At 48.2% G+C, this 17,918-nt stretch overlaps 3 protein-coding genes across 3 annotated transcripts; 1 reads left to right on the top strand and 2 right to left on the bottom strand.

Annotated features, from left to right (window-relative positions):
- Positions 1-8,879: 8,879 nt before the first annotated feature.
- F5891DRAFT_1040747 (glycoside hydrolase family 5 protein) lies at positions 8,880-12,585 on the bottom strand. Its single transcript, XM_041362034.1, has 10 exons — positions 12,252-12,585; positions 11,577-12,057; positions 11,252-11,354; positions 11,033-11,195; positions 10,867-10,985; positions 10,715-10,800; positions 10,455-10,656; positions 10,124-10,393; positions 9,858-10,077; positions 8,880-9,805 (listed from the first exon to the last, which is right to left on the bottom strand). Exons 1-10 carry the CDS (start codon positions 12,291-12,293, stop codon positions 9,182-9,184), a joined length of 2,310 nt encoding a protein of 769 aa, XP_041224530.1. The 5' UTR covers positions 12,294-12,585; the 3' UTR covers positions 8,880-9,181.
- Positions 12,586-13,831: 1,246 nt separating this feature from the next.
- On the top strand, positions 13,832-16,149 carry F5891DRAFT_431669 (uncharacterized protein). Its single transcript, XM_041371800.1, has 5 exons — positions 13,832-14,341; positions 14,392-14,565; positions 14,651-15,244; positions 15,298-15,770; positions 15,824-16,149. Exons 1-5 carry the CDS (start codon positions 14,071-14,073, stop codon positions 15,830-15,832), a joined length of 1,521 nt encoding a protein of 506 aa, XP_041224529.1. The 5' UTR covers positions 13,832-14,070; the 3' UTR covers positions 15,833-16,149.
- Positions 16,150-16,391: 242 nt separating this feature from the next.
- F5891DRAFT_981373 (uncharacterized protein) lies at positions 16,392-17,683 on the bottom strand (the record flags this gene model as incomplete). The annotated part of the gene is made up of 4 exons (XM_041377091.1): positions 16,392-16,468; positions 16,544-17,192; positions 17,537-17,601; positions 17,626-17,683. The coding sequence occupies 4 exons, from the start codon at positions 17,681-17,683 to the stop codon at positions 16,392-16,394; spliced, it is 849 nt and encodes a 282-aa protein (XP_041224528.1).
- Between the last annotated feature and the right edge of the window lie 235 nt (positions 17,684-17,918).

Here is a 17,918-nt window from a genome sequence, read left to right as displayed (position 1 = left end):
ACGAGGTGTTCTGTTTCCCTTTCTCTATCGAATTCGTCCTCGAATTCGTCAACAACTCCAAGAACGGAGTTGAGATCAGGTGTGGAGCCGAGAGCCTCCAAGAGCTGTGATAGAGATGAAAAGCTAGGAGTGCGAAGGACGGGAACCATCTCTGACTCTGGCGCTAAATGGAGGGTTGGCAACATCTTTGGCAGCTGTTGGCGCGTGGCAGGAGGCGCTGCGATAGGATGTGATGATCCAAGGTTTAATCCAAACGTTGGTTCTAGCTGTGATTGTTGTAGATCTAGACCTTCTTGTTCTCTTGATCGTCGTCTAGCTTCTTCTGCTATCATGGAATTACGACCAGGTCGAAGTGCTGATCTTGGTGGTGGTACAAGTAGCGTAGTACTAGGCTCCTCTGGCAGACGGTGTGATGGTCGTGGTTTCGATGTCTGTTGTAGCTGCTGGTTATTAATGGATGCGTGCTCGTTGCGTCCGCTAGCCTCGAGGTTCCCAAAATCTAAATGCTCCGTCTCTGAGCTTGCAATGTCCGTCATTCTAATTTAGTTGCCAGCCGGCCTTGAGGCAGTCGTAGATCCGTTTAAACGTCAACTTATTACTTAGCCACGCTAAGTATGGGCCTGGGCTGTCGAGTTGCCTGTTACACTCGTGTTCGCAACCTGTCCACTGCGTTTATACCATCAACATTAGCATCGACCTCCATGTTGACCATCACGATCAGCGAGGGCGCTTGGGCGCTTGACTTGCCTATCTTGGTCTGCCTTCTTCGTGTGTCCTTCGTGTGGTTCCCTTGCCGATAATGTGACTATCTTCCGAAGTGCCAGAACGTGGTCAAGAGGAAACGAGATATAGTCAGTGATTTCGACTTCTCTGTCGCTCCCTTTATTCAATTGCCAGCTCACCATTTGAAACTAGGCTTCGCGATGAGCTAAATTTGCTGGACTCCGCAAGTTGTAACCCAACAGGTTCACATCGTTGAGCAGCCGGGCCCGTCGCCATAAGTTTCAAACTCCGGTCATGCGTGCAGGCCGTTCTACGCTTGACACCGCCCTGGTACTATGTGCAGGGACGTCCGCACACGGGATACTAGAATCAAGTTTAGCCTGCCTGCTCTTGCCTGCTTCTTCCAAGGTCACCGTGGCAATGTGTTCAAGTCTTCCCAAAGTTACACTGGCATCGATCACACGCACAATTGCCGTGAGCTATACTATTAATACTATGCACCTCGTTGCTCTGGGCGGTTCACCTATAGATGTGCGGATTCAAAACCTAACCTAACGGAACGCCCCGAGCTGGCCATTTTCGCCTTCGACGATGTTAGTAACCTCCTCGAACTCTGAAGCACTCCGATCGACATCCCTCGCCACCCACACAAGAGTCCTGGAGAACACAGATGCTCGAGGAAGTCCACCTGTGGTATGTAATTTTACAATTTTTCTTTCTAAAACAACTTTTAATGAGTACATCTATGCTTTTCTTGACTCGTCTTGCTGCCCAACTCCAAGTCCGTAGCGGCTGCTCTCCTCCCGCATACAAACATCTTTGACCGGCTTGTCCAGTAACTCCTTACCAGTTGTCATTCTATTTCTTGTCACCAGCCTGCGCGTAAATGGTCTGAAATGTTGTTCTATACGCTTTCGGCCTTTAATTCCTCACACCTATGGCTTTTCTGCAGCAGGTTGATAGCAACTGTGTAGAAGTTTGTCTCCTCACTCCCTATTGCCCTCTATTGTCCTGTCAGTACATATGCACTCCATATCTGTGCTACTCCAATAACCCGCTTGATTCGCACCTATACTTGTCTGCGTGTTTTCTTTGGACTCGTTTTCACTCGTCCATGTGCATTTCCGTTTATTCAAACTTATTTGCATCAGTCGGCACTCATTTTTTTCGTTCATACTTGCTGCTACTTGTTGCAGATGATCTGCACGTCTCCCCGCATCTCCACTTCTTTCTGTCTGTTGTTCCATTACCTGCCCTTGTTTGGCCCTTGTAGTATGCACCTGCCACTATGCATTATTGCTCATTTGCACATATCAAAAATTGTCTGCATGATCGAGAATAGCTGACTCGCGCGTAGATGGTGTTGTGACATCGATTTGTTTGATTTATGTCCTTCGTAGATCTAGAGTCTTTGGGATACTACTCAGGTCTAGGCATACATGTATTCAAGTTGTACTTCCATCAATCCAACTCTTGTAGCCATTAGTATTCCTGCGATCCCTCTTCTCTTTCCCCCTTGAATTAATTTAATTTCGGGTGAACCGCACACTTTTAAATTGATTGCCTTGCTATCGGAGCTGTTCAAATGAAGGCGTCGTGAGCGTGTACATTGTGAGTGAAGACCAGGACTGCATTCATGATCACACTCTCCGTGATGTTATTGAAGTACGTAGACATGAACCTTTGAATACATGTGTTGTACCCTGTTTTGGGGTACGGGAAAAGCTCATCATTTAAATTGTTGGTGATGAGGGTATGAGGCCAGCGAACATCAATCTAGGAACGAACTGCATAAGCGCGCGGCGTTATGGTATGAAAGTTCACATCACACTTAGCACAAGGACGTTTGTATCCAGCTATGCTTTCTTGAGATCTCCGCTTATGCGAGTGACGAGGAAGATGTGCTTGGAATGAATGACTTACTTTGCCATATCGACTCTTGAGGTCCTCCGAAACATGTGGAGCCGCTTTGTTTGGCTACTGCGTAACGAAGCAGCTCCAGTTCGCATCGTTAGGTTGCTAATCGGAATGCACTGTTGCTCCTGAATCCTGCATTCGAGGATCTTGGATATTGTATTACAAACAAGAGGTAAGGGTCGTGGCGTACCTGTCTCTACAGTCACCCCATTCACCTCAATCTGACGAGCGGTCATCATGGACCATTGCATGATGGTTCGCATCGTGAAGATGTAGTCATTCAACTCACCTGTATCTACAGGGATCCCGTTTTCTTGTGGCAAAATCGCATCAGCCATAACATAGAAATATTTGTCGCACTGATGAGGCTTGTTCTAAGTTCCATGCGGAGACTGGCTGAATTCGATGGTAAACAGGTTCATGGTAAAGGTCCGCCTAGCTTATCTCCAGCCTGGCAGCATATTGCAAGGATAGGAAGACTCACATGGGCCACGGCTGCTGGTAAGATGTTCGTTGAGCTTGACACCCTCGAGTACATATACACTGGTTAATCTGGGGTTCAGCATCCGGTATACGGCGAGGCAGCTTTTGTCGGAACCCGATTGATCAATCAAGTTTAAGCCATGGCTAGAAGTAGCTGCCAGCTGAAATGCGTGAACACGAGGAGCCCATGTGTCAGCGGCGCGTTCTCTCCGAGTAAAAATTCCTACCTGCGACTCGAGCCCCTCAGTCCCGCTTCGAGTACCACCCTCCCGATGTACAATTCCAGGCGTGAGTGAAAGAAGTTTGTTCTTTACGAATAGACCCTTCGACGACTGCGCAGAAAAGGCTGCGAATGTTTTGCCGTTCGATCCGGAGTTCAAATGTTCACCGTCCACGCTCGTAGAATACAAGAATCCAACTCCTGTCAGGAGTAAAAGACGTTTGTTATCTATAAGATCCGGATATCCCTGGACGATTGGGCAGAAGGCGCTATCGCTAAGCGTTCTATCTTTTGATTCGATGATTACGGCCACCTGCTAGAGCTTGGCACAGTCGAATACGAGACTGCATACCATGGGCAAAGCGACTTGATGGGAAATTTGACGTTATATGTATTGCTGTCGGAACGACCTCGGGTCCACGTCCGCGAGGGACAGATCAATTTTTACAATGCCAGCACACGGAGCCGATTGTCGGATACTTATGATCAATAGGGGGAGCGTTCATCAGAGTGAGCTGAGTAATTTGAGTGGGAAAAACTGGCCACGAAATGCGAGGTCTTCGGATCGCAAAATATCAGAAAAAAAATCATTCCCACCTAAAAAGAAGGGGATCATCAGCAGTAAGACACGAGGCTGGGCACTACGATTGTGGTCATCCGCGGATGCGCAAGCGTGGAGTATTTTTGTGGATACAAGTGATCAAACAGTATAAATTGAACTTTCCCTGAAGCTGATCTGAAAGGAAAAGGGTTTTCCGGGGTTCCACGGACGCCTGATGATTAAGTCGCAAACCCTGATATTTGTCACACAGTAGGAGCGCCGCTGGACAAATAAATCTGAGTTCCTTTGGGGTATATCTTGTATGTCAGACCCATCAAAGCTTACCTGGCAGACCGTTGTGCCCAAAACTGTTTACCTCACTGTGATAATCCCTCGGATGTCATGTACATCAGATGTCGCATCATGCGAAGCTCAGAACCGCACACGCGGATATCCGGCAAGACAACCACATGCGATGCTGTGTGGCTGACTTCTTGATTAGCGGAACAATCCGTGGTTTTAGGTGCGCAATTTTCAGGAGAAAAATACAATGGGTACCTTTGAGAAAAAAATCGAACCCAGGGGACAAGGAGGTGGTTGTGCACTTGCCTAGACCATGGATCCGTACCAATGATTAGTGGTTAGGGTCTTCAGGTAGAATTGGATTTAAAACTGGAGTACAAGAAGATCAACGATCAGTTGGTGCTCCAATCCGGCAGCCGACTGCATTGGGATCAAACACATACATATGGGTCATGATGTCACCTTGTCGCTTTGGTACTAGTCAATGCTGAGACAAAAGGGGAATACCGACGGGAGCGGCGCCTCAAGGCCTCATGTCGCTGAACTAGTAACAGCATCCCGTGCCCTTGTGTTTCTCTTGGTGCCACACAAAGGAAAAAATTCGAATCGGCCGTTCCCGGTGCCTACCGATAGAGAAGCAACTCGGAGAGAAGACAGGGTTAAAACAGATGTGATTGGTGGATACTAGCCATGATACATGATGCATAAGATATGATCCAGGGGGCGACGATCGTTCCGGGACCTGGGTCAGTCAATCCCAACTTGAAAGCTGCATAGGTGGATAGTGCAGGTATCGTTAGATAAGACCATATGTGCATGTGAACCTGGACACTGTCTGTCACGGTGATAGGGCCGAGGCCCTCGCTTTGGGTGGCATCAACTCTCAAGAATCATACTAGCAGCAAGGGTTAATGTTTTTCATGGTGACGTTTCATTGTGAAAAGTCTAACAAGCAAGAATACCTAAAATATTAGTGTCTTATCTTCTAGTTGATGCAGGCTACTTACACTTCAAACTTCAAAGCACCTGAAGTACAATGACAATGATACCTGTCACCGAAGCGATCTAGGTCGGAGGTTGAAATCAACTTTCTATTGCGCGTGGTTCCAAAAATCAACGGAAGAATATTGTCTGACGCAGTACTTACGTGACAACACTAGCTCGCCGGAATATTCGCTTTTGCTGTGTCTGGTGATTTGGGGATATTCCTGCTGAGATCCCATACTACATCTTCAGCTTACCCTCAGTCTATACTGTACAATATTTGGTGGATATGGTTTGGGTCAACCTACTACTAGCCTAGGCCACGGCCGGGCCATCAAAGAACTAGTGAGAAAATTATATTGTCTTACATACTGCTTATTACACGACAATATATGTGCGCAGAGAATGTTCTTCCAGGCATCAACGGAAACGTCATATTCCCAATCAGTTCGGAAACAGCCGACTCCTTCGGTGAGTGGGTCTATGTAACTCAAGGCCACGAGACCTGGGGTCCGAAGCTTCCTACCCCCCGCTAGCCACACCCCGACCGTAAGTTACCTTCCTGGCGAGTCACAGTTACCGTATGCAGCTGGCCGGTCATCGGAACGCGGTTGCAGTCGTGCAATGGAAACTTCTCTCCCACTGGGTATATAGGCTCAGTAAGCCTCTGAGAAGGTCACCGGTGCGCTTTGGGTAACGGTAGCCCCCTAATGAGAACTTTCGCAGATTCGAACCCACTGCCATCCCCACTATTCTAGCATTCCCTAGCTAACAGACCCTTATCCTAGAAAACCGGTGCCTGCAGCAGGTGCTAAGATCATGGTCTGCCTCGCGAGGCTCTTCTAGATGCTTTGTCTTTGGCTTCGATTGTCCAAGCTGGTCGCTATTATTTTCATCGCTAAAAACAATATATTACGTCGTAAATGCCCCCGGGACGCAATCAACGTAACACATAAGGACCTCTCGGTTCTCTGATTAGTAGTGAGTACTTGGCAAACTAGTCAGGAATCAAAACTGTCATGTCTGGAGCAGCCGTTCAGACTCCTTCTGCGCTGGGTCCCTTGCGCAAACGACCCGATAATATTTTGGCGCGCAAAGGAATCGGGCACCCCCTTCTTGGCCATACACACGGTCGCTTGTTGACGAAATAAACGGAACGCTCTAAGCTCTGTATCAATGACTCATGGCTGCAACGTTGATGCAGAATATTTGCCACGACGTGTACTGGGGGAACAGTGATGTTTCAATAATTCATTACGCTTCTCATGTGGAACCTTGGCGTTCTCTGTTGCACGTACTAATCCGGAGAACATGCATTTCTGGTACTTCAAAAGTTGAAGAGTATACGAATAGCTTCAAGAGGTGGCCTTGTAACATCGAGTTCATCGGTATTTTGCCTTGCAGAAATGCGGATATCAAAACTCGCCCAGTGGAACGTCGGGGCACATGATACTTGCCTAAATACGTAGCGCTAACACGCAGCCAGGTCTGCTTGTTGATGATGTTGTAAATCTAACCCGTCGATATACACAGTAGATAGTATTCTTTCATTTGGTTTAACTTTCGCTCGCTTCCTTCAACATAGTTACCATATTATCAGAAACCCCGCCATGATACATTCGCTACGCTATTCATCTGATTTCCCCGCCCTTTTATACTCGACTGGATATATTATAGTCTATAGTATTTATGGTCCTTACTGACATCGTATAAGACTTGCAAAGTCCTCGTCTATTTAGACGCATACCATCTCTTATATGGGTGTTAAGCATACCAACAAATGTTTAGTTGGACTCACACACCCGCATGCCCTGCATCAACGCCTTGTCTCGTGCCCTCGCGCAAGCACACCGCCCTCAAACAGCTGCCATACCAGCTTTACAGCTTCGCAACCTCCCCCTGGGACTTGCAAGTCTCGATACAGCATATTTGGCAACAAAATTTACTATGTACTGTCGAATCAGGTCAGCCTAAAATGACGATAAAGTGAAAAATAGTTGGACTCACAGTCGCCGGGACCCTCGATTGTGAGACGTGGCTCACAGACAACTGATCTGCGTCAAAAAATGCAACCTTGTAGCTGGTATAAAAGAGGTATCAAATTGCCGCACGATATGCGGTGAACCGCCTTCTTGAACGGAAATACCGCACCAACAATATCCATCGCACATCGAGTCAGGTTCTAGACTTCCCATAATACAATTGTCGAGGTACGAAGCTTGACCCATGTGATGATTAGGGCATCGGTGGTGACTAGAGACCGTGCAGACACGTATGATGATGATTCCCCTCACGAGTTGACGTAAACTTGAAGTTGGGTATCCCAGCTGGGTGTTCTGGAGACCTCCATTCGAAGTCAGCTGAAGGAAAATACGCTTCGCATGAACATACTCACGGCGGCCAGCTCGTTACGACATCTATCCAGCGCTGGAGCGATCTGTTCTGCCATCTGCGTGACAGAGGTATTTTTGATGTGGACATCACAACAGTGGGGAGGTGATAGCCGCGATGCACCAGGGCTTGATCGCTATTTCCATAGTCCTAGTCATCATTCCGAACTGACAAGCAGTTTCCTCATCACAAACCATCCAGAAGTAGCACGGGTAGACGTATTTGTCGTGGGCAATGCTCTAGGTTGCATCAAGAGACTAGCTCAACTTGGCGGTCCAGCAGAAGACGTTCGAGTTTCGGAGTTGAATGGGGCGTCTTGGCGACCTATTTGAGTATCAGGCATCACCATCACCCAGTCTCCCCAAAAAGAAAAGAGGGGCACTGGTGTTCCATCTGATGTCGGAACGACTACGAACCCACGTCCACCGAAGAACAGCGCAGTCCAAAAAAAATTGATCCACGCCAGACCCGCCAAGTAGTTATTTGAGACTAACGATAAGCAGGGGGCGTTTAAAACAGAACGCTTGAAGCCGTGAAATTCGTCCAGGAAGCGCCAAGATTCCAGTCAACTTGCCCATCTGAAAATCTCCGTCCCAAGCTGTCACCTAAATTGAAGGGACCTAATGAGTGAACTGAGCAGTGGACAGAAGGTTCAAAACTCTACCATGTGCTCGTTTCCCCCCGCGGATTAATACGTAGTCTCATTGACGAAAGTGGTGGAAAAAAAAAGAACAATACCGGTAATTAATAAACCAGGCGGAAGGGGTTCAGAGCTCCGGCGTTTCGCTAACGCCTGATTATGATTGTGATGACATTGTGGCTCTCCGCCGCATAACCCTGAAATTGGTATCACGCGGCAGGTCCTAGGGTTTTTTAGCTTCAACAAGAATATTCTCCCAGAGTTCGTAGCAGGCTCCCAGACTAAAAGTCAGCACGATGCAATCATGATATATGATTTTGAAATTACCACACTGAGAAGCACTGTGTCCCCATGGACAAAAATGATCGGCCACAAGGCTTACTCCGACCACTGTGGCACCCACCGTCGAACTGCTTTGGCTTGCCATGTAGATCAGCGTGGTATGTCCTGCCTTCGAGACTCAGAAGCGCATATACAAACGGATATATTTATAACATATCACGGCAAGGCAACGGCACACCGATGGGCACCACTAGCCAGTGTTTTCTTGAGCATTTGCTAGCTTCCGATTGGTCGAGTTGAATTTGCAGGTGAAAATGCAAAGTTCGAAAACTGAAACCGGAAAGACAAGGAGATTCGAGTTGGCCTGCTCAATCTGGATCATGCACTGAAAATACATAGTCAATGGTCAGAGTCCTCAGTTAATTGCCATAAATACAAAAACGTGAACTGTGGAAATAACAAACGCAATGCGATAAGCAATCGAGGACTAGAATACGATAAAAATAACAGTCTGTCAGCCCTCGCATAATATGTCCAAAACAACAATGTCCTAGTAACGTCAAGAAAGCCGGTGACCAACTACATTCAGATTACCTTGGCATGCTCAACGGCGCCTCCATAGAACGCTTGACTGCGCAGAAACTCGGAACCGTAATGCCAAGGGTTCCTGACGCGCCGTTTTTTTGACAGCCAACGGCTAGGCGAGTGACGTGGTGGTGGAAGTCGTGGTGACGGAAGTGGACGTGGTGACAGAAGTGGACGTGGTGGTGACGGGAGTGGGCGCGATGACGGGAGTGGTCGCGGTGACGGGAGTGGGCGTGGTGACTGGAATGGCACCACCTGTAGAAGGACAGAGTGCCGTGGGCATGGGTGAACTAACAGCATCCCATGCATTTGGGTAGGTGCAGCCCTGTACTTGCGTTGGCGCTAACCCCGTATCTCCCGAATCGAACCAGCCGTTCCCGACGTTGACAGATGGAGAAGGACTCGGAGAGAGGGTGGGAGGCGGAAGAGTTGGAACTGCACTAGTGGATGTGTAGGTGGGGAGGAGGGATTGGATTGCTCCAGCTGTAAGACCGTTGATAGGTGTTGGTGGATACTGGCCATAAGATGTGACCGAGGCCGCGACGATGGTACCAGCACCAGGACCTCCTGTCTGATAGGGTTGATAAACCCCATCGAACTGTGGCCCAGTTACACCCAACGCTGCGCAGGTGCCTATGGCAGTACGGGGATCAGTAGGGATCCATCCATACTGGAGACCCAACTGGTAAGACCACAGGGGAGACTGGACACTATTGGTCGTAGATGAGTTTCCGACCTACAAGAGTCACCAATGAGGCTCGCATTGACTAGCATAGATTCAAACCAACCTTCCAGGTCCAGAAAAACCAGTTCTGCAAAGCGTCCATACTAGCCAGCGTAAACTCGTTAAGACCGGCTATCATACTGCTATTCCATTGTGAAGCGTCTAAGAAGAGAGAACAAGTCGTTCCATAGCTGTCAGTATTCCCGACACCCGTGAGGTACAGTCCACAATCATTGTAGCCATCGCTAAATTCGCCGGCGATGGTTACACCGAATGCGGTCTGACTTTGGTAAAGTGAGAATGCTGTTATGCGGTGGGGGACATGCATACCTGGTATTAATGCCAGGACCCCACGCATTACACGCCTGCTGTGGCCAAATGCCTCCAGCGCTTAAGCCGGTACCAGTCGCGATGGGTGCCCAATCAGACTGAGAGTCGAATGCAAAGTAAGGATGGGTGTCAAGTATGATTCGATCGGAACCTTGTAGAAAGTCCGCCCAAGCTGCCGTCCCTAAGAATCCGTCATGAATGGCGATATAGGGTCCGTGCCCTTCTCCGTAACCGGTAATATTGCGGATCATGTCATGCGCAAGGAGGTAACTTAAATGACAAACTGGCGATCAGGACACACTAGAGCGCATGCAAGTATATCAAGACGTACAATGTTATGATTTGGTCTGTCCCAATGGTGGAGACCAGGGCCTCGTTAACAATGCTAAACACAGGGACAACATCGACCCACTCAGGCTGGGATATGAATTCAGTAATGATCCTTATATAATCAAGGGCACGCTGGGCGTTGGCAAGTCCCATGACTCCATTCAGAAAGTTGATAGAACCGGATTTGCCGGAGTGGTTATATCCTGCGTACCAATATTGAGTTTGCACCATATGAGTAACGATGCACACCCTGCCACGCACCGTTCTGAGATCCGGGGATGGTATGCAGATCGAGATTCACTCTAATCCCGTATTTCCTTGCCCATTGAAGGACACGCAGAATGTAGCTAACGTCACCGCAATCAGAATGATAAGAAAACGTTCATACAATGTTTCAGAGATGCAGAACTCACGGCCAACACACTTTCTCGAGGAAGGGCTCGAAGTCCCATTTCTCAACTGCCCAGAAAGGAATAGGCAAACGTATCCAATTCAGTCCAGCTCCAGCAATTTCCGCAATGTCCTGCTCGGTCTACGAGCGTTATTCGGGGTCAAAGAAGCCAATCGAAATGAACTTACAATAAAGGTATTGTAGTGGGTCTCTAATTGTTGGAGTCCGCCGCTAGCTGTATCCGCCGCCATAAGCGTGCTCAGGGTCCACTCGTCAACTGAACCCGGATACTTCTGGTAAAGGGCAGGTGTGATGAAGGGTTCTAAGACAAAAAGTCCGCCAAGATTGACACTGTACATTATCCGTGTTCAACATGTGCCTCAGACACGTGACCAAATGACACTCACCCATAAACCTTGTCTACTCCCCAAGTCCAGCTAGAGTTGAGCGGAGGGGTCCAGGAGTTAGGATAAGCGCCATTGTTGAAAGGGTCGTTTGGGTTGTCCACCCCTGCAAAGAATCAGTAGGGTCAAAATGTTTGATCAGGAAAAGTAGATGATAACGTTAGGCAGCCCTCTGACATTTACGTTAGCAGAACATGGACCCTTTAACTATACCCGAGAAATAGTTCTCAGATCTACTGATGGCACTGAGAAGGGCACACCGCAAGTTTACTGCCAGCGACTCATCCGGAACCACAGCTGCAAGCCATAAATGAATTATAGAACTTACAGATGCCTCCAAAGGGATTCAGGTAAGTGAATTTTGTCCCATCAGCTGTTGTGATAACGGAGCCGTTCCCCCCGGTCGTAGTTGTTCCAGGCGGAGGGGGATTGCCGTTGCCGTCACCTGACCCACCAGCAGAAGTTCCAACGGTACTGTTATTGTGATGTTTGATAACAACAAAATATACTGGGAGAATGATAGCGAGGACGACAATAGTAACGGCGGCGAAAGCGATGAGCCAGAATAGAGGGCGCTTAAGGATAGATCGTCTTCTCAACGCAGGTTCTTCTCTTGATTCTTGGGTATAAGCTATGGCATCGCGTTTTTCGTTCTCTGGCACCAATGGAGAGACGTTATCTGGTGTATCAGCGTACGAATCACGCGGGCTGATGGCAGTCTCTGAGCTTGGCGACAGATAAGAGGCTCTAGGAGGTTCTAGGGATTGACTAAGGTCCAAAGGAGTGTTGAGCGCCGCCACTGAATGGATCTGCAAGACTGTCGGGCCTTGAAGACGACATTGTAGGTGGATAGTAGCAGAGAACGAGAAAGAGACAGGTCTGGACGTCCAAGACTTCAAGCGATGTCCCACGCAGGGGCGCATCATGGCCGAAAACTACAGTACTCGTGACAGGGAAGCCACGTTAGGATTGTTTATAGACAGGACTAGCTAGGCGTGGCCACTGGCTGCTGATGATCTGATCCGTTTCCGGCGCGGTGAGGCATGTGGTTAGGGCTAGTCGGTCGCTGCGAGCGGTGCGCTTTTCTATCGAAAGGAATTCATTCAAGTTCGTGGATACGAAAAACATATCGCACGTATAATCTGACAAGATGTTTCAAAATTCACAGGTCATTGTCACATTTTCTCACCAGTTCCGACGTCGGTTCAGCGTGTCACGTGGGTGAGTGCCTGTGCCAGGAATGGGGGTGTACGCGCGCTGCGCGCATGGTCCGTGGGCGGTTTGTACAAAGTTGATACGCACCGGCATACTGGGGTAGAAGGTGAGGCAAAACGCTGTTGTCAGCACAGCGCAACGCTTAGCGATGACTTCAGAAATTCTAGAAATGGGAGATAAAATCTCTTCTGGAATATTACGTAATTACAGATGGTAGGCATATCGCCAGACTCCTGCAGTCAGACCATATAATGGATGCATAGAGAGTCGCAGACTATTAAAAATCACTTGATGGATTACCTCGATCCGACGAAGTCGGAGATGATTCTGGGTTCGCCGAATAATATTGTAGAGTTTGGTACAAACAAGCTCTATTGATATTATGACTTTTCATGAAAGTCTTCTCGCGAACATCAGCAAATGAAAACCCGTCGAAGCTTTAGATAATTTGAGCAGCTCTTCTAGGCTTGGTCGAGGGCCTGGGGCAAAAGATGCGTACAAGTTCCGATACCAGCAATAAACACACTTACGTCTACACCGCAACTATGTTGGCAAAGCATGAGTAATTAACTGTGGCCGAATTTCATGACAATGAGCTCGCAGTGGTGATATATTTTCGGTTGTACTCCGGCAACAGGCCATCACAACAAGCCGGAAAGAAGAGAAGAAAAACCTCTGCTAGATCCGTGATTTGAATTTTACCGCATGTACGGATATGATCAGCTGTAGAGGAGCTGCACATATGAGGCTGAGCGCTGAGCTTCTGAGTCCAGGCTGAGAAGCGGTAGACCAATTAATCTCTTCCGATGTCATTGTGGGCGCAAGGTACCTACTACAATGTAGGATGATCATCTCCTGACCCTGTTCTATCTACTCGTTTAAACGCCTCATGTTCTCGTATAGACAAACCTACACGAACCTGTGGCCGATTGGCACTTGCCTATTCCTATTTTCTTTTTCTTTTTCTTATTATAAGTTGGTCGGGATAACGAGAATTTGTTTGTCCTTGTGACTTTGATCAAAGTTAAACCCAAGTTGGGGAAATGAAAGGAACTTGCCGAGTACGGGGAGTTTGCATCGCCGGAAGATCAAGGTGATCTGATGCTTGTCAGCGTGAGTGGCAACCATGTTTCTGGGAAGGCGCTACCCACTCAAATATCCCTAGTAATACTAGTGGCTTCTCGCGCTTACTATCGAAATTTAATTATCGGGCATGGCAGTGAGTTTTGGTGTCTTTTTACGCATGGATGACACACGCACAATACAGTGTTGCTCGGTAAATGGCATCTGTTCTTGGTTCAATAATGCTCCGATATTGGGGGCACTAGTTTCCTGTGCGGCACTGCCCAAAGTTTATCCGGATGTCACAAACCAATACTAATACCCACCACGAAATCATGCGCTTGGTAGCTTCAAAAGGAGCAAGATCTATGATCATCTATCCCGGGGTGCACCCGACCAAAGCTGTAATTGTAATTATACCACTGTGCCGTCCGGGAAACTTTACACCCATGTTTGCCGTATGGCCCACCCCCGCCACCCCCTTATATTAACCCGCCTCTCTTTAATGTGTCCTAGTACTTTGACGCACGATCACATCACCCTCAATGTTGCATTACCATGCACCCATCACCCATGCCTCGCCCGATGGCTACCCAGTCCACGCTCATACCGCACATTCTGATCGCTCCTCATCGCCATCCACTGGCAGCACCACGAGTTCGTCATGTGCCTCCGGTTCTCCACGGCTAATGTCGCCGATTCAAAGTACGGAAAATATTTTTCGGACAATCTTGAATGTCAGGAAAGGTTGGAAGACTCTGAAGGGCAATACCGAGCCTGTATGGCCACCTTATCTCGAAGCCACGATGCTGGAAGGTGCGGATCACATATGCTGATCACAGCTTTAGCTCACATGATTCCTCCAGGTCTTCATCAATATAAACCCGTCGACTCGCGGGAAACTCAAATTTTAGGACGATTCCCTATGCGCAATCGCTTCATCTCGGAGTACATTTACCACAAAACGGGCAAGTACAGATCATCCAAACAAATAGGCAGTCGACTACAGCAATTTAGGGACACATCCGAGGGGCGGGAATGTGAGTATCCGTCCCGTACGAGCTGTTTGTGCGTTCATTGAGACGGCATCATTAATTATTCTTCTATTTTGGTTATTTTTGGCAGTGATCGATTCCCTCGCCCGATCTTATCTCAGTACGCGGAGTGAAGTCGGCTCGCCACGGAGGTTTTCTCCTCATAACCATGTTTTTGAGGGTGAATCCATGCCTCCGCTCGACTATATATCTGTCGACTCTTCGGGAAACGAAACCTCATCTGCCTCCTCATCTTACGGCTCCTCCGCAGAATACATTGACACTGCCATGCCATCCTCTAGACGAAACAACCTTCCTGACAACCGTACTCCAGTGTACATTGACATCTTGCCAGAGGCTAGCTCATTCTCGAGCTCATCCTCCTCACGTTCACGTGTACCATCTTCTTCGTACAGGTCCTTTCATGGTGCAGCTGCATCCCAACCCTCCCCAAATGCACCACGTTGCATGAGGGACATCGACCCTACCGTAACCTTCGTCTCACCTTCTACTGTCATTGGCAAGTCATCCTATATAGTGTTATTGGATGGCGCACCCATACACAGCGAGGACACGAAACTCGAATGTGTCGGACCATATTTCGCTGGTGCTTCCGGTGACGGGCCGTTGCTCTACAGCACGGCTCTGGTTCCCAAGTATTGGGATACCTTGTGCAAGTCTCCAGGTACGTCATACCCGAACTTAACATGAAACAGGGATTTAATTTCTCGCCCGAAGACCCCACCGTATACACCATTATTCAGGATGTGTACCGTTCTCCTGACTCAGCAACTTCCTCAAGGAACTCGGGTCGCCCACGCCCTGTCCTCATATTTTCTGCTATATACCACTTCCGATACCCGGCATCTACACGCGCACCCCCACCTTCCATCCCACCGCATTTGTCTTATCAACCCAATTCTGCATCTTTATCTCACAACACTCATCCTTATCCCAACATGACCAACCCCATCCGCCCGCCCGCATTCCAAAACTCCATGTCTCCGAGCTTCTCGGACCCAGGGATGTTCCAATCATATGACTACAGCACGCAATACCGGCTGGATGAGCCATTCAGACTGGACGTCAACATGGATAACTTTTCCCTCGATGATTTCGTGGTCAACATTGACTCGCCTGACGCGGCATCAAATGACATGATGGTTCAGTCGTCATCATCTTCAAGCTTCCCGAAGGACATCCGGAATTATGTGAGCACACTTACCCAATTAGGATGTCCGCTACTCACATTTTTTTCCATCAGATCATGTAAAACTATTGTACATATAATCGTAATATCGGCACCTACTATATGCTCGATATTTATCATAATGGGCCCTCTGATGGGCCCAGATGCTTCCAGACTGGACTCTCGTTCGTGTAGCTTCGCATTCACTCGACTGAGATTAAAGGACGCGATACTTATCTGCGTTTCGTTGGCTTCTACGGGCAATTCATGCCGCGCTTCTTGTGATGCTAGTCATCTGATGTGAAGTAGGTCCGTTATTATGACAGATATGTATGACTACGCCGACGCAGGGATCTTCAAATTCAATTACTCGAAGCTCCCTCGTTGCTCTTCTGATTGATATTGCAATCTGTCGGGTGCATTGCACGTACATTGCAACCCCATTTAATCACTTCATGGAAAAGTTTACCCAAGAAAGATGACAACCATCTGATGATGACCGATAGCCCATGATTCTAGACTAGTGCATATCTGCGAGGAGCAAGGCAGATGTGCTCGGCGGAAAACAAAGCTACAACGAAGCACCCTGACCCGCCAATTTCGAGAACGTCTAGAAATGCGAATAAAATTCTGAGAGGATCGATCAAATGAACTTTGAGCTCCACAGCGCTTCTCCCTGTCTCGCTTCATCACTCCCTGCGCCATGGATCTTTGTGTTTACTGGAATTATCGAAGAAGTGGAGTGATGGGCGTAAACAAACCGTCTTTATTGAATATACTAGAACTCAAACTCACCGCTCTTTAACAGCGAGATTATTTGTATTCTCGCCGCAAACTCTCTTGTCATCAGGGTGACGTCGGTCAACTGATTGATACCCCTGGTGATTCCTCGTCCAACTTGGTCCTTCCGAGGACCGCCTTTTGCTTCGGTAGACGCGCTGCTTATCTTGCCGTGTGCATCACTGAGAGCATCAACCCACGTGCGCATGGCCATAGCTCCGGCCATTCCGTCCCACTTGCTCATCTCGAGGATCATGTTCGTGATGCCAGCGACAATAACTGCCACTTCATGCTCTATGTTTCGTGCTGCATCTAATCCCACTTTCATATCAGGGAAGTGCTCGTGGATTCTGGCGATTATAGGCTGATAGGCGACGCCATCACCGGCTTGTCTACCCACAGTACCCCCAATGAGCCAGGGCTTTGCCTGATCAACGGCACTATAGATATCTGCACGAAGTGATGGGGACATGGACTTTTTGGCATCTCCCTTGGCCCCGCCAGCGTTTGCTGCTGCTGCTGCGAATGTGCTAGAAAGGCTGCTGAACATGATAAAGTTACGATGTTGGTTGATACGCTGCGAATGTTCTGCTATTCTTGTGATAGCCTTTGTTACAGGACTTGCGGGGGACTGATTGAAAGGCGTGCGTATACTATCTCGCGCCTGATGCCGAGGGAAATTCAAGTATGTAAACGAAGATGCTGTAGGCCTGGACACATGGGAAACACGAGGTGACGGAGGACCGAAGTAAGAGTCCCATGATGGCGATCAAAAGAGGAAGGCGGATGATTAAATATTGCAGACGTCCATTTTTGGACATTTCTTTCAAGGGACGAGTGTGCGATTGGATGCGCGGTCTACTTGAAAAGTCCATCCTCATTCCTGTATGATCTCTTGACGTTAAATGTTAATTGTGATCAGGGGCACCTAAGCTTGGAAAATGAAATGACTGCGGACGCATCCCTGAGCTGCGTGCCAAGATAAGGGTGTTATGACGGCGCACTTACGGTGGACACGGCTATGAGAAGTAGCCCAAACGTGCATCCTCGTGTATCGATAATGATTTGTATGTCTGGAAATCGATGTCATCAGTTACCGTGGTTATATATTTGTTTACGCACGTTGATGGGGTCACCGGTATCATTGACAGTCATGAGTTGTTAATGGTTGGACGTAATTTGCGGAGAAACAACCCATGATGGCATCACGATGACTTGCGGTGATCCATATAGAGCACGTCGTAATGGGTCGACAGGCCTATGTCTGGATGGGCTTCTGCAAGTTAGGTAAAGCTCAATGCCATGCCAAAGGTCGTTAACAATACTAAGTACTTGCCAAAGTTACGTTCCTGCCCGACGCTGAATTAGGAGGCCAGATATAGGTACATGT

Source organism: Suillus fuscotomentosus (assembly GCF_016647785.1).
Source record: "Suillus fuscotomentosus strain FC203 chromosome Unknown F5891scaffold_35, whole genome shotgun sequence".
Lineage (NCBI taxonomy): Eukaryota > Fungi > Basidiomycota > Agaricomycetes > Boletales > Suillaceae > Suillus > Suillus fuscotomentosus.
This window is presented reverse-complemented; position numbering and strand designations above follow the sequence as displayed.

Coding starts and splice junctions, on each gene's coding strand:
- F5891DRAFT_1040747 (XM_041362034.1), bottom strand. CDS start 12,293: ATGCCTCACCGCGCCGGAAACGGATCAGATCATCAGCAGCCA. Junction 10,657..10,714: donor CATCCCCGGATCTCAGAACG/GTGCGTGGCAGG, acceptor ATTGGTACGCAG/GATATAACCACTCCGGCAAA. Junction 10,394..10,454: donor ACAGACCAAATCATAACATT/GTACGTCTTGAT, acceptor TTGTCATTTAAG/TTACCTCCTTGCGCATGACA.
- F5891DRAFT_431669 (XM_041371800.1), top strand. CDS start 14,071: ATGTTGCATTACCATGCACCCATCACCCATGCCTCGCCCGATGGCTAC. Junction 14,566..14,650: donor CACATCCGAGGGGCGGGAAT/GTGAGTATCCGT, acceptor TATTTTTGGCAG/TGATCGATTCCCTCGCCCGA. Junction 15,245..15,297: donor TACCTTGTGCAAGTCTCCAG/GTACGTCATACC, acceptor TCTCGCCCGAAG/ACCCCACCGTATACACCATT.